This window comes from Pterocles gutturalis, unplaced genomic scaffold, assembly GCF_000699245.1.
Source record: "Pterocles gutturalis isolate BGI_N339 unplaced genomic scaffold, ASM69924v1 scaffold53464, whole genome shotgun sequence".
Taxonomy (NCBI): Eukaryota; Metazoa; Chordata; class Aves; order Pterocliformes; family Pteroclidae; genus Pterocles; species Pterocles gutturalis.
This window is the reverse complement of record NW_010135226.1, coordinates 1-14,246: the sequence shown is the minus strand read 5'-3', so window position 1 is coordinate 14,246 and position 14,246 is coordinate 1. Positions and strand designations below refer to the sequence as shown.

The window sequence follows — 14,246 nt, the reverse complement described above, 5'->3', positions numbered from 1 at the left end:
CGGGTGCGTTCCGCTGCCGGGCGGACTGGCGTCCTCTCTTTGGCATCTCATTCTTGTGAGGGGACCCGTGTCTGAGTACCGCAGGACAGTTCTGGAGCGCGTATTTTCCCAGTGCTTTCCGTCATGAAAGCTGAGTCAGGGTGCTCGTACGGTTACTTTTAATACGTATGATCCCTTTTAATTGCACTTTTTGTAGACTTATTTTTGCATGTTTCCTTTTTCTGGTACATTACATTATTTTCTTCTCTTTCTAATTTCTTAAACATAATTTTATTATTGACTCCTGGATTTCGTTTTTCTAAAGCACTTTTAGTCCTTCCAATTTTTGCCTCCGTGTTTCCCCAGGCCCTGTTGGGGACGCGTGATGACTTGCTGCACATCGAGCTTCAGCGCCCTCCTTCCGGGGTCGCGTGAAGACTTTTGAGCTGGCACTTTAATGCCAGATAAAGATCCGTACAGGAGACAAAGGGAAATAATTCTGAAACGAGCAAGAGAAAGAGGTCCCTTTTTGGGAAACAGGAATGAGTTTTACGTGTTTGTTCCTATGCGTTAGTGCTTTTTTACATATTTGAAGGACTCCTCCCAAGCAGTAGTGTAGGTGTGAGCTTTGTGTTTATCTTCTATTCAGACACTTAGTTGAAGATGAAACTGATGAAGTGCTTTGCATCTTTCTGTACTTCAACCTTCTTTAATAATCCTATGATTAAAAGCATTTATTCTGCTGTAGTGTTGAAGGTATTAAGATAACATTGTTGCTCTTAAGTTATAATGCTTGATGAAAACTGAGTGGTGCTAGAGTGATACTGTAAAATGGTTGGAAACTAATTTCTATAACAAAAAGTTATAGAAAAGCAATGCCACGTAGTACCATGTTTTGTATTTTTCTGCTTAGTTGATCAAGTTGTCATGTGTAGCTTCATTATTGATATGTTTCTCACTTATCTCTTAGGTTTACAAAAGATACTGCCAGGTTCAAGGATGAATTAGATATTATGAAGTTCATTTGCAAAGATTTTTGGACAACTGTATTCAAAAAGCAAATAGATAACCTAAGGACTAATCATCAGGTACTAATGCTGTATAGTAAGATTTAACTTACAAAATCAGTAACACTGTTTTGAGTTACTAGTGCATTTTTTGCTTGTCTTGGTTTAGAATTAATTATCTGATCAGAAACCTAAAATATTCTTTATTTATATGTTTTGTGTAAAGAGCAGGTTTTAAAGGTTCATGTTAGCATGTAGTTTCAGAATACAATTTATAATTGTTTGTGATGTCTTTAGTGCCACCCTGTTTGAAAAAACTAAATGCTTTGAATTTCATATGCACTGTTGTAGAGTTGCAAACTGACAGGACAGTAAGGGTTACAGTTGATTAATACTTAAACAGGAACTTTGTTAGTACAAAAGTAGTGTGAGGAAGTGATATTGCTGCGTTAGCATCTGTCTAAACAGAATGGCTGCCTTGAAGTAATTTTTTATTTTGAAAAATGTTAACAGCAGTTATTTATTAATTCAGTAGTTGAGACAGTTACACTCTAGTGGACATACTTGTATACGAAACAGCTGAAAAACTTCCCAAAATTTCCATGTTGGTGATACTACATTGTATCTATGTCCTTTACTATATCAACAGACAAACTCTTTAAAGAAAGATCAAAATAATTTAAGGAGACATTTTACTAGAGAAAAAAAATCTTTATTGTTTTGAATAACTTGGTGTTCTTGTGGCCGTTTTCCTGTTGTATCCAAGTAGGGACAAGATAAATTGTACAAGTATTGTGTCAAATAAAATAGGTTTGATTTTTCAGTGAGCCCTTTATCAAGCAATAACTTTAATGAATAATAATTATCTTAGAATTTTTTTTTTAATTCAAAGAAAGTTGCAGTATTGAGCTTAGGTCTCAATTGTATATGCAGCCTTAATTTCATTTCTAGGGTTATGAAGTTTCAAAGCAGCAGAGCCATTATCAGAGAAATGAAAATGACAGTGTTCATACTTAATAAATTAAAATGCATATTGTGGCACAGATTGTAATGTGGAAACACTATAATTTTAATTTAATAATCTACTGGGTGTGTTTGTCTGTATCTCTGTTAAAGAGGATAATTCTCACTGAAGTGGAGAGTTAAGAATACCAATTTAAGATTTGAATGTAAAAATCAGCATGTGTTTGGTATATTAACAAAGACTGTCTAAAATAGAGCTGTTGTCTAAGCGCACTGGAAGGACTCTTTCAAGAAGAATGTAAATAAATATTTTTTTAGGATTAACTGATCATATTATCATCTAGGTGTTTTGTTATAAATTCACAATTAGGTATCCTTTCTTTTGTTTTTATATTTCATGTAAGCAAACAATAGTTTAAATTTAAATTGCATGTGCCTTAATCTAATTTTTCCTTCTTCAACCTGAAAATATTGTATCTACAAATCAAATCCCTTCATATAAAGTGTTGATTACATGTTACTGAGTACTCTACTAATTTTTTTTTAACAGGGTATTTATGTCCTTCAAGACAATAAATTTCGCCTCTTGACACAAATGTCTGCAGGAAAACAGTATTTAGAACATGCACCAAAGGTACACTTATGTTTTGTGCTTGGGATCTACCAGTTTGATTTGAATTATCTTGATCTATTAATAATAGTTTTAAATTTTGTAATTGAATGGATGCAGACTCTCCAAAAGGGTAGATAAAATTTAGTTTCCCAAACCTGTTTTTTGGAAATGCACCTTGTTTCAGATCAGTGGATTTGATTTGTGGTTCAACAAAAATTGCCATGAAATTTGCTGTTGTCATGTTTGAATGACGTGATGGCAGGATCTGGTCTGTCACTGTCTGCCACTGTCACACAAATTCTTTCTTTCTCTTTGGAAAGCACATGCCCTTGGGAGCTTTTTATAAATTTCCAAAACATATTTGGAAGATGCTGTTTCTTACCTAGAACAAGCATCTGAGATTGTGTGAACGTTCAGAAAGATATTCCATGAATTAAAAATAATATTGACTGTAGATACTGCGTTAGAATAGTAGTTTAGGTAAGTAAAATCAGTGCAAAGTAAAAGCACTTTGGTTCAAGTGGATGTAAGAAATGGGACATTCAGTTCCATTTTATGGTTTCTTAGTTCTTGATCTTCTTAGTCATCACAGTTGCTGACTACTATCCTTGGGATTTTTTTTTGGTGTTTGGTGGGATGTTTCATCTGTTTTGTAGCATATATTCTGAATATCTGCAGGCATCTTTATCCCTTGTATTCTAAGATGCGGCCTGTGCAAGAATGCTATCTTGGACTGTTTCTCCCCTGTGGACTTTAATACTGGTTGTTATTTTCAGCCGAGTCTTGGGAATACTTGTTTCAAGGGTATTAAGTTCCTAGAGGTTTAATGGAAATAGGTAGCAACAAGTGACTCAAGATAGCACCTCTAACAAGAGAAATCTGCATTGTGAGCTCTGCTGTATCAAGTGTTGGAGCTTCCATCTGTTACAGACATGACAAGGTCTCTCAAGCACAGTGACAAAACCTCCATAGTTTTATATTGTCCAAGTGTTAAGTCTTGCTCTTGAGCACTTAGTCTCAGTCTCTAGCAACAAGCTTCACCCTTGATGCTTTTTTAAAATGCAACTTTATGTTTAGTATTTAGCATTTACCTGTGGACTAATCAGAGGAGGCCTATTGAATTTGGGAATAAAGAGTATTGTAACAGCTGAAGTTTCATCAATGCCTGCATGTAAGTAATTCACAAAGTATTCAATTATTAGCTCACTTGGTAACTTTCCTTACTGGGTTCATCACTGTGTAAGCATTTAACAAGGTGGGATTAGTTTGAAGCTGCTGGGCCGTAGGACTCAGTATGAACTTCAGGATATGGCTTGTCACTAAATGCTTTAGTGTTTAGAAAACACTGACAGAGGGTGAACCTCCATAACATTGAGTGGGAAGCAAAACTAAAAAGTTGTATTTACGTTTGGAAGCATCAGGGATGTATGTTCAGAAGGCCATTTGAACTAGTGAAGATACAAACAACTAGATATGTGCTCTTTCTCTACAGAAATAATGAAAGTTAGTAAGTGAAGCCCATTGTAACTGCCCAGGCTGCTTAAGGTAGATAAAATTTCCAGAGACTGCACAGATTTTAAATTTAGCTGCCAAAATTGTTGTGATGGATCAACTAAAAAAAAAAAAAGAAGAAAAAGAAGCTGTGCAGTTGGAGATAAATTTAAATGCTAAATTTAAATAATGGTTAGATTGTTCACAAACTGTAATATTGAAATGTTCCTTACTATTTCTTTTAACAAAATGATTACAATAAAATAATCACTTGGAGAAATAACTAATGGTGATACTTTGATCTGACTTTGCTTTTTCTTTGCAGGTAAATTTCAGGTGATGATACAGAAGATGTAGAGCAGATTCAAATCTGGGTATCTATGTTAAAAATCCTTTGTGTGTGGATTGAGTATCTTGGTTCAGCTTTGTATGTAGCTTGTAAATTATAGCATTGTGCAGCACAATTCAAAATATGTAATAAATATTCATCAAAATAACGCTATTCTTGTATCTTGGTATGAACTTTATTCTTTAACAAGGTATTAATATCCACATGGTAAAAACTGCCTATTCAGAAGTTTTTAACATAAGAGTTAAATTACCAAACAGCACATACGGAAGACCAGAGGCCATTTTGAGAATGGAGTAAAAGCCTAAGCAAGACTGAATTTGAATAAGAAACTAGCGTGTTCTCTGTCACCTAACATGAATGCCAAAATGCTGCCTTTCCTTATTCCCTCTGAACTATGAGGCAGTAATTGCTTTTGTCATATTCTGAGGAAGCCATTGTCACATGAACCAAGTGTCTTCATTAAAGGTGTTAAGTTGGAGGCTTAATTCATTTATAGGAAAGATATGAGCAGGAAAGATACGAGCCAGTAGAAGAAAAGAACTTATTTCTATACACAGTTAAACAGTATCTCCTGCTTCCTTAAAATTAGCAGCTGGGGTTTTTTTGTGTTAGAATAATTTTACAGCTAAGGTCATCTACTACTGACCAGAGAAGGAAATTTGCTTTAACTTGTTGTGCATAAATTCAGTATTAACAAAGTGTTTTTAATTGCTAGTTACAACTCACTTCTGTAATGAGCGTGTGCAGGAAGATGATCAGGCCTGCAAGAAGCCGTAAAGTCATCACCAAGACTCTTGAGGCTATTGGGGTTTGCTAGATACTTGTTACCAGATTTGCATAACAATACGTATCTTGCTGTAGGTAAGCATTAAACCATCTTGTTAAAACTTTTAATGAACTTTGCTGTCAGACTTTTCTTTTAGGAGGTTCAGGCCTTATACTTTCAGATGAATCACACTTGAAAATTATGGTGTTTATTCAGAAATATGAGAATGCCTTGTGATAGTGACTCAGTTTCTGCTTTGAGACCAGGAAATAAATAACAGGCTGACTAGAAAAGCTAACATGGAAAAGAGCACCTTTGATTGTTCTAACTACCTTCTGTGTTGGGAGAGTTTTATGTTGTCCAGTTCATAGTGGGCAAGAACAGTGGAAGCTGTTCTTCCCTAAGCTATAAGGAAGGTCTATAGTTCATAATGCAACAAGCCTTTTCTAGATGGCTGTTACAAGCTGTCGAGCTGTAGATGATAAATGGGATAACCAGGGGTTTATTATACTTGAGCTTAAGATGTGACCAAATTCTCATCTTTTCAGGTACTGTGAATGCTAGTTCAGATTAGTTGCAGGTGCATAACTTGACAGTTCTAGGCAACACCTAGAGCACAACTTGAACTAGTAGCGTGCTGTACCACTGTTTATAGAACTAGCAAAGATAAAGTAACTGCAGTAGTATGCTACTCAGTGGGGATCAGCTGTTCAACTGATGGAAAATGCTGGGCTCTTACACTGGTAGTTTATGGGTTTACGGCTCTGGCTGTTATCCACCATTGTAACTCAGATTTGTTTGAAATTGTAGGGCTAGAGAATTAACTAACTTGCTGAGTGCATTTCACAGTTCTTCAGTTGCCAACTCATCCTGCTTTTAAGATGCTTAAAAGATTACTAAAGAGACTAGGAATAACTTGCACTGTATGTGTAATAGGTAGACATTTCGGGGTTACATTTTAGGCATCTGCAGACAGTATCAACATACAGAATCATTTTGTTACTTCCCTCTCCAGAATTAAAACTCCAGTAGCTATTCACTTTAATTTTTCACTTGACAGTTATGACTGCTATTCCAGATGCAGAAGTGCCAATCATTCCAAGATATATTGAATGTTTATCAATAACTGGTTGTGCTTAGTGATTTACTTTTTTTTAAATAGTGAGGGACTAAAATTCTGCCATACACAGAAAGCAGATGTCAGTCAATATTGTATCAGTTTGCTGCTAGCAGCAGAATTCATTGTTCCTTGAACATGGATTGTTAATTTTTGAAAACAATTAGGATGAGAGGGAGTCATGTATGTACCAGACAGATGCTGCTACTCTTGGTGAAGCACTCCACATTAAATATATGAATAACATATTTGTCAAGATATCATACAGAAAATAAATTTGTTCATTCTGTTTATTTAATAAATGCTTCTGTTAAAAGCATTCAATACAGCTGTGTAATTTTTAGTGGTTTCTGCAACTGTTTACTGAAAAATAGTATTCCTACTTCAGAAATAGTAATATTTATGTTTTACTAAAATAATTGTTTTAGTAACTTGCATATTCAGTTGTAGTTGTGTAGGTTTCTATAGGAATGCTGCTGTTAAATACTATGAAGAATGAGAAAAGCCACAATATTTAAGAACACTCTTTAAAATGGTTGTTTTATTTTTAAAAAAGCCCTCAACAGGTGTGTGTTAGATAAAGAACAGTAATTTGTAATGTAACCCTACACTTTACCTAATAGCAGTGTCCCCAAGATTAATCAGACATTGGGAATTTCTATCCAAAAATGTAGTCTACAGAGACAGTAGCTTGAGAGATGATGCCAGACACTTCTTTGACTGTTTTACAATGATAGTGATGATATTGGAGACACGGACAATCTCATGCTAAAGCTCTGCTTAAGTTATTCATAGATGTCCCAAATGCATTATCTGGAGGGTGTTCTGAAGGGGTTGTATCGTACTTCAGGTCTGAACGGTGCAGTCTCTTGCTGTTGACTCTGACAATGCTGTTTGTACTATGGCAATGCAAAATACTTGATATTATCAGAACAGTCTATGAAGGCTCATCAGCCAAGTCGCGTTGATCGAAGTACCTAGTGGAGAGAAGTGAAATACAGTAAGAAACCTGTAATGCAACATACTCCTTACTTTGACCTCTGTCTTTCTAGCTTTTCTTTTAGTGTTTCTATCATCTTTACAGCTTTGCAGTTCAGAGTGCAGTAAGTTTACACTTAGTTAAAAGGACAAAAGATAACCCTAAGTATATTTGCTACATAGGCCCAGGGTACTTCAATTGACTTCCACTTTAAAAGAATCTAGGTTAGAATAAGAGTAATCACACATTTATTCCAGACATACTTCACTGTTTCGGATAGGTAAGCTGCATTACCTGCTAACTAAGCAGATTATCAAGTTCAGAGCTGATATCTGTTCTCCATTTTTGTTCTCCTGAAAGAAAAATAAATTAGAACAGTTCTTGTTACCAGTGTCCAATAGAAAAGTTGTTACATGTCATGTTACATGGTTGTACTCTTCCCCTTCATTCTCAAACGAACTTAGGACATGAAAAATTACTTACCAAGACTTCAAGAACTTAAAAATCATCCTCCTAATAATTTGCTAAGTTCAGCAAGTCCTTTGCACGATGTTATTTTAAATCTTACCTCTAGTACTCTGACTTCTGAGCATCGTCTTGCCAGCTGTCGAATAAGGGAGTGAGCTTCAGGTAGCAAAGGTTTTTCAAGGCATGCCAACAGTGCATAAAGCCACCTACCCTGTGTGGATTCAAATAACAGTTTTAATTCAGAGCATTTCCTTGAAGTTTCATGAAGTTCTAGTTATGTAGAGCAGGCCTGGAGTGTAGGTCTCAAAACAAAATTGCATTTAAGTGCTACTGCCAGAATTGAAAAGTTAGAAAGCCAAATAAGACACTACACAGTAGAATTTTGTGCCTCTAGATAAGCTTCTTGTGAGCAGTACTTCTGAAGTTCCTGATATTTTTTGTAGTACTGGCCAAGATATAAATTAATACAGCTTACCCTACTGAAGTCTGAAGGAAGGATTATTTTAGTAATATCTAAAGATTACTACTTAGCTATTAATTTTTAACTTAACAAACTGTGGAAAAACATTGCTGAAGAGTGAATGTATCAAGTGAGATCTTTGTGGAATTAATGCTGTTAGGTCAGCTTCAAGATGTGCACCACTGTGAAAATGTGCCCTTTGCATTTTATTTAACTGAATTCTACTGCATTCTTAAAAACGTAACTTCTGCTACCAGTCTTAACTTCTTAATTTAGTTCCAGTGTGGAATGGCTTTCATTATGGGAATAAACTGAAAGTCAATGTGCATGTTCTCTGCAGCATTATCAGTGAAAAAGAAAATAGTCCTACAGAAAAGGACAGAACATGAAAGGCCTTGAAGTGACTCAAAAACAGTGAAACTGTTTAATATTATGGAAGAAATTTTTCATTATTTTGCTTTGTGGTACTGAGTGAGAGGAGATGCACCCACCAAGGTCCTCTGTAGAAGGGATGCCATTATGTTGCTAGCCAGTCTAGTTGTGGCCAAACTCCATGCTAATATACCTGTCAATCAGAATTTCTTATTAGGTTTGATTTGTCACTACACTAATGCAGCTAAGCTTTTTGGTCTGTGCTGTGCGTGGAAAGATTAAACATGTCTTTGCCAGCATGCTGTCGTGCATCTCCAAACTAAAATGGAAGCATTGGTAAACACGGCGAGCAGCACCCTGACAGCTTAAACTGGCCACAACTAAACTGCTGCAGTCTGACCCTCTTTGCTCCCCAGCATGGATACTCATGTAAGCTTGTGGTTTAAGTCAGTGTGGGGAGCAATAAAAAGGGGAGGGGGTCTTAGCAGTACTTGATAGATCTGTATCTGTTATGTTTTGTAATTAGCCTTCCAAAAAGTTCTGTGAATACTCATTTTAGTATCTAATCAAGAAGGTTTCGAAAGTAACTGAATGTGATACATGCATCTAGAGAATTATTTAGAAACTAAAATTTTATAGAAAACTATGAACAATTTATCCCTCTTTTGATGTGTTCATGTGCAAGTAGTTAGAATAAACTAAAAATTACCAGTTCTGGAGTAAATTTTTTCTCTCCAAACCAACTTATCAGGTATTCTAAGACACTGGTTACTGTTGCCTTCAAAAAAAGAAAAAGAAAAAAACAATACAATACCTGCAATGTTTTGTTTTGCTATCCTTCTACCTGAAGGATTATATAAAAAGCATATGATTTTTAAAAAATATACGCATTATGTGTTTCTACTCCACTGTGATACTATGTGATATTTATTCTAGGTTGAAGTTACATATAAGGGTACAATAGGTGTTAAAGCACCAGTTCCTGGAAAGAACTTCATATAAAATTAAGTAATTTTATGTGTTAACAAAAAGTCACAGATAAGTAGCTACAGATCAGGAAAGAAGCATTACACTGACTGGTTGTTTCTGTATAAAGGTAACTAATGGGAAACACAGTAGTAGCCTTGTAATGTACCTAAGAGTTCACAATCAAGTTGGGGGCTGTGCTTGAAACACTAAATGGGAAATCTTAACACGCTGTCAAGTGCCTAATGGGGCATTCAGCAAAAATTGAAACAAAAAATGTTCCAGAGAAATTACAAGGACAAAATACTGTTAAAACTAGTTAGGATAAATGTTCACTAGTTAATTGTAGCTGAAGGTGAGATAATAATAATGTGTTTTACTTGTTAAGTGTACAATGAATAGCGGCTGTAATTAACAATTGCCTCCTCTAGCACAGAAAAATAGAGCAGACTTCTGCAACAGATAGAATATGAGAAAGAATGATTTATGCAATGTCACTATGTGATTATAAGAGGCAGGCTTACCTGATTCATTCTGCTTACAATACTTAGCAAAGGGGGAAAGCCCACCTGAAAAAAATCAAGTCGGAAAGTGCAGAGACATTATGATAAACATTTTTTTTAACTTAGAACATACAAACATCTTAATGGGATGCTCAGACTTTCATAGTGATTTGAAAGTCTGTTCTGAGCTTTGAAATCTATTTAAAAAAATCTTCAGGCAAGTTCCAGATGAGGTCCAGTCAATTTTGGTGTCAAAGAACCTTGCTTTTACTGTTATTTGTTAAAGTTTTGGTTTTTCAAAATGATGAAGTGAAGGGCACGTTTGTAGAATAGTATGTATGAGGGGAAGAAGCATGTATCACCGTTCAACAAAACACTAAAGCAGAAAGCTTTCCATTCAGCTCAGTGAGCAACAAAATAGTGTGCTTTAGCTGATAACAGAACCCTTCAACTTTTTGACTGAGGGGATAGACTTGTTCTCTGCTTCACTTAGAGCTACTAGCTCACTGATAGCTATTATGAAGAAAGTTAACTCTGTCTCAGCTTAACCCAGGACACCACTTAAAAGGGAAGAAAAATGGGACTTTTTATTTAGTAGAAAGTGGTAATAAACAGTAGGATTATTTTCTGGCACTTATTCTTGAAAATAGCAGCTGAAAATCAGACAGAAGTCCTATGCTCACCTTTATGTAATCAATTCCTAGATTTTCATTATCAGATAGTACATCTATTTCTGAGTATACTCTTTCGCCCAGGCAAAACTTCTTCCAGCCTTCTTCATCCTCTAATTTTGGCTGAAGTAAATAAGAATAAATTTAAACTGTGAAATATTGCTTAATCTCGAAGACACTGAAGAAAAAACTTGATAATATGTACAAGTTGTTGCATTAAACTGTAAAGCCAGATTAGCCACAGATTTAACGACTGGAAAAAAAACCTAGAGCACTGTTATGAATTCTACTCACCATAGTAACATTGCTATCCAAATGTTGTGACCGCCAGTGATTTCTGTGCTTGTTCAGGCTCTGAGTAATTAAAACAAAGCCAAATCAGAGTTTAACGTTGCAGTTATTTTACCATATCCATAATTGCTCTCCATGATTCTTAAAAATGTATAGAAAGTATATTTTATAATGTTCTATAAATCAGTAGAAGCATAACTGGCTAAATATTTCCCATGCCTCTTAGTATAAATGTAAGCAAGTTGTTTTTAGAAGTAATGTTAAACCTGAAGGAATTTTGAAGTCTACCACATCAAGCTTTAATTTGAGATAGTAAGCTTTAATAGTCTTCTAGACTTTTCTTGGTATAACAAGCTTAAGAAAAAATAATTGGTTTAGTCCATAAAGCCAATATCCTGTTTCCAACAGTGGTCTGTATCTGTACCAGATGTCTACAGAACTGTTAGAAAGAAGGCAAGCATGCTTTCCTAGTGTATTTCTTCTACCTGACAGGGATGCCATTTAAGACGAAGTGGCCTGCTTGACAGTTTGCTGTACAGGGGTGTAAACTTTTTGTAACAGGGGAAATTTTTCTCCAATCCAGTTGTTACTGTAGCAGTAAAAACAACCACTAAAAATGCTTTAAGTAACAGTAGCCAATGCATAGTGTTTGAACAAGTGACTTCTGATGCTCTTTTTTCTCCAATTTTTTTTTAGGATATTCTCATACTTCAGTGTTAATGCTGGCAATTGTTTTGTGTATAAAAGAAATACCCATTCAGTGAATATGCCTTTAGATTTCAGTTTCCTTAGTTCTACTAAAACCTTAGATTATGTCTAATATACAGTAGTACAGATGTAGATGCAGTAGTACAGATGTCTCCCTTCACTGATTTACCTCCCTGAAAAAACAGGGTAAATGAGCTCATGCAAAGTTCAGTGCTACAGCAGCTTCAGTGCAGTTGGTTATACTTCAGTTACTTGAGGTATTCCTAGCATGCAGTATCAATGTATTGTAAACATGCCTTCCGCAGTACTGGAGTCGTAAATTATTTCTACCTACATCTTTATTATGTTTTGCATGTCATCCTGTTTGAACTGTGGGTAGAGAGAGAGACTGCTTAATTCTCCATTTTTGTTCTGTTATTTAAGAGCAGGGTGCAAATGCAGCAGGAAGGATTTAACTCTGTGTTAACACTACAACCCTACAAATACATTTTATCTAATCAGTATTTCTCCTCATAATGGGTGCCACCACTGCCAACAGTATCCTAAATGGACAGCATGTTCTGTGTACATGAATCTCCTGGTGGGTTAGAATCCACTTGTTTTTCAGTTAATGTTGAGTTTTCCTGCTAGCACTATGTTTTAATATAACTGTGTAACACAGGGATTTTTGTCCTCCCTCACCTACTCTATATCATTTACTCTAAATACTGAAATAGCTTTGCTGTAGTTGAAGGAGAATTTTTTTTTTAAAACATGAATCTCTTGAGAGTTTTATCAGAAGTTTAAAAGCCACACAGTATATACTCAATTCTTTTTCAAGAACTTAAAACATTTGCTTACAAGCGTCTGTCCTACCATAAAGTCATAATTATTTCTATACTAGGTATAAGCTTGTCCCCTGTAAAGCTTAGTGTTCTATCTAGACAGTGCAAGTCCCCTCACACACAATTTTTACCTGACGAACACCGGAGAAATTGGCCACTTGCTGCTGCTGCCACTTGAGCGTTGGAGAATATCCTTCAGGAGCAGGCTGACATCCAGAAATCTAAGAAGACACTGGCAATAATTATAATGTAAAGAAAGCTTTATAAGAAGAATCTTTAAAACAAGGGACTCAGTAAATACTTACTATCAGGTAAACAATATCCTTTAAATCTTCACTTAAGAAAGGTAAGTTCATGACCACATCCAAGACTGGCTGGTTTAGACTAAAGACAGGTGGTTTAGACTAAATTTCTTGTCTGACTCTTCTCATATGCAAATAAGAAAGAAAACTAAGTATTCAAAATACATTGTCAAAGAATTATTTAAGGTTGTGCTTTTAGCAGTTGTTCTGCCTCAATTCTCCTGTTTATAAAAAACAGGGCGCTGTTTCATCTTGGACAGATGCTATGAATCTTAGGTGTTCTACCTGCCAAGATAATAAATTGAGGAAGAGAGAAGACTGCAAAAAATTTTTTAGGAATTAACTGAGACCGTTAAGTAGATAGAACCTCTTTTAAAGATTAGCATGAAAGATTTAAAAAAAAAATAATCCTTTCTACAAATGTTTAAGAATGCCACTACAACGAGATGAGACAAATGACTAGAATGGTCACAGAAGTTACATGGTCATATGCCAGCAGTAGAAACTTTTATTGAGCAATCTAGTAGTGAAATTTCAGATTACACAGTCTTCACTAGAGAAAAGCAAATTTGGTCTCCTGAACTATTTGAAAGCAGATTAAAATCCAAGCTGGCATGGCAATGTGACAACAGAAAAAATTTCCTTGGGCAGCAAGAAAAAATTCCAAGAAAATATTCCACCAAAAAAGGAAAGAAACGGTGCTAGAATTTCATCTAACTTCAGTAAGGCTTAGCTGCACTTACTACCTTTACCCTAGATATATATTTAAACCTAAATATATGTATGGGGATCTCTTATTTCCAAAGAGTACGCAGGTTTTATTATTAAATATTTGTAAAATCTAATGCAACATTTTATTTCCTCAGACAGTAAAACTGTCTGTTGTTTATCAAACACTATGAATATTATAAATTTAAATCAGTTATAAAGACTGTTGCTAGGCAGCAGCTGAACAGGTGTTTCTTCAAATTGAGACATTTAATTTAATTCTGTAGATGCTTTTAAAATCCAGCAGTGCCATTGTTTGGTTATGCCAACCACTCCCCAAAATTAGTACCAACATTAACATCTTTCCCCTTATTTCTCCCCCACGCCCCCCCCAAAAACCCCTGTAAAAGCTCTTGAACTTACTGAAATATTTACTGTCTGCTTCTTTCTCAATTTTTTGGGGTCTATTTGCGCCACAACCACATCTGGGCATCGAGCTGCTTCAATCCTACAAAACAAAATTAAGTGGCTACGTTTTTTCCTTTTTTGTAACAGGTGGTTATATGCCAGCTGTCTCTGAAATACTGCACCTGCGGAAAGCTTCATGTACAACACTGGCTACACTGGCCATTCTTACAAGAGGTTTTCCTTCGGAGTTACAGATGGAGAATTCTCAGGTTGTGCAGAACGCAGCTGCTCGAGCCTC

General features: G+C 35.5%; 2 protein-coding genes across 2 annotated transcripts; one reads left to right on the top strand and one right to left on the bottom strand.

Moving 5' to 3' along the window:
- Nucleotides 1–949: 949 nt before the first annotated feature.
- TRAPPC6B (trafficking protein particle complex 6B) lies at nucleotides 950–4,550 on the top strand (the record flags this gene model as incomplete). The annotated part of the gene is made up of 4 exons (XM_010081800.1): nucleotides 950–1,067; nucleotides 2,500–2,583; nucleotides 3,640–3,733; nucleotides 4,379–4,550. Coding segments are annotated over 4 exons (328 nt in total), but the record flags the coding sequence as incomplete, so codon positions are not given.
- A 2,172-nt stretch (nucleotides 4,551–6,722) lies between these two features.
- Nucleotides 6,723–14,171, bottom strand: GEMIN2 (gem (nuclear organelle) associated protein 2). The gene is made up of 10 exons (XM_010081799.1): nucleotides 14,131–14,171; nucleotides 13,964–14,048; nucleotides 12,662–12,751; nucleotides 11,002–11,061; nucleotides 10,720–10,830; nucleotides 10,058–10,102; nucleotides 9,277–9,345; nucleotides 7,836–7,946; nucleotides 7,562–7,620; nucleotides 6,723–7,265 (listed from the first exon to the last, which is right to left on the bottom strand). The coding sequence occupies exons 1-10, from the start codon at nucleotides 14,169–14,171 to the stop codon at nucleotides 7,226–7,228; spliced, it is 711 nt and encodes a 236-aa protein (XP_010080101.1). The 3' UTR covers nucleotides 6,723–7,225.
- Nucleotides 14,172–14,246: the final 75 nt, after the last annotated feature.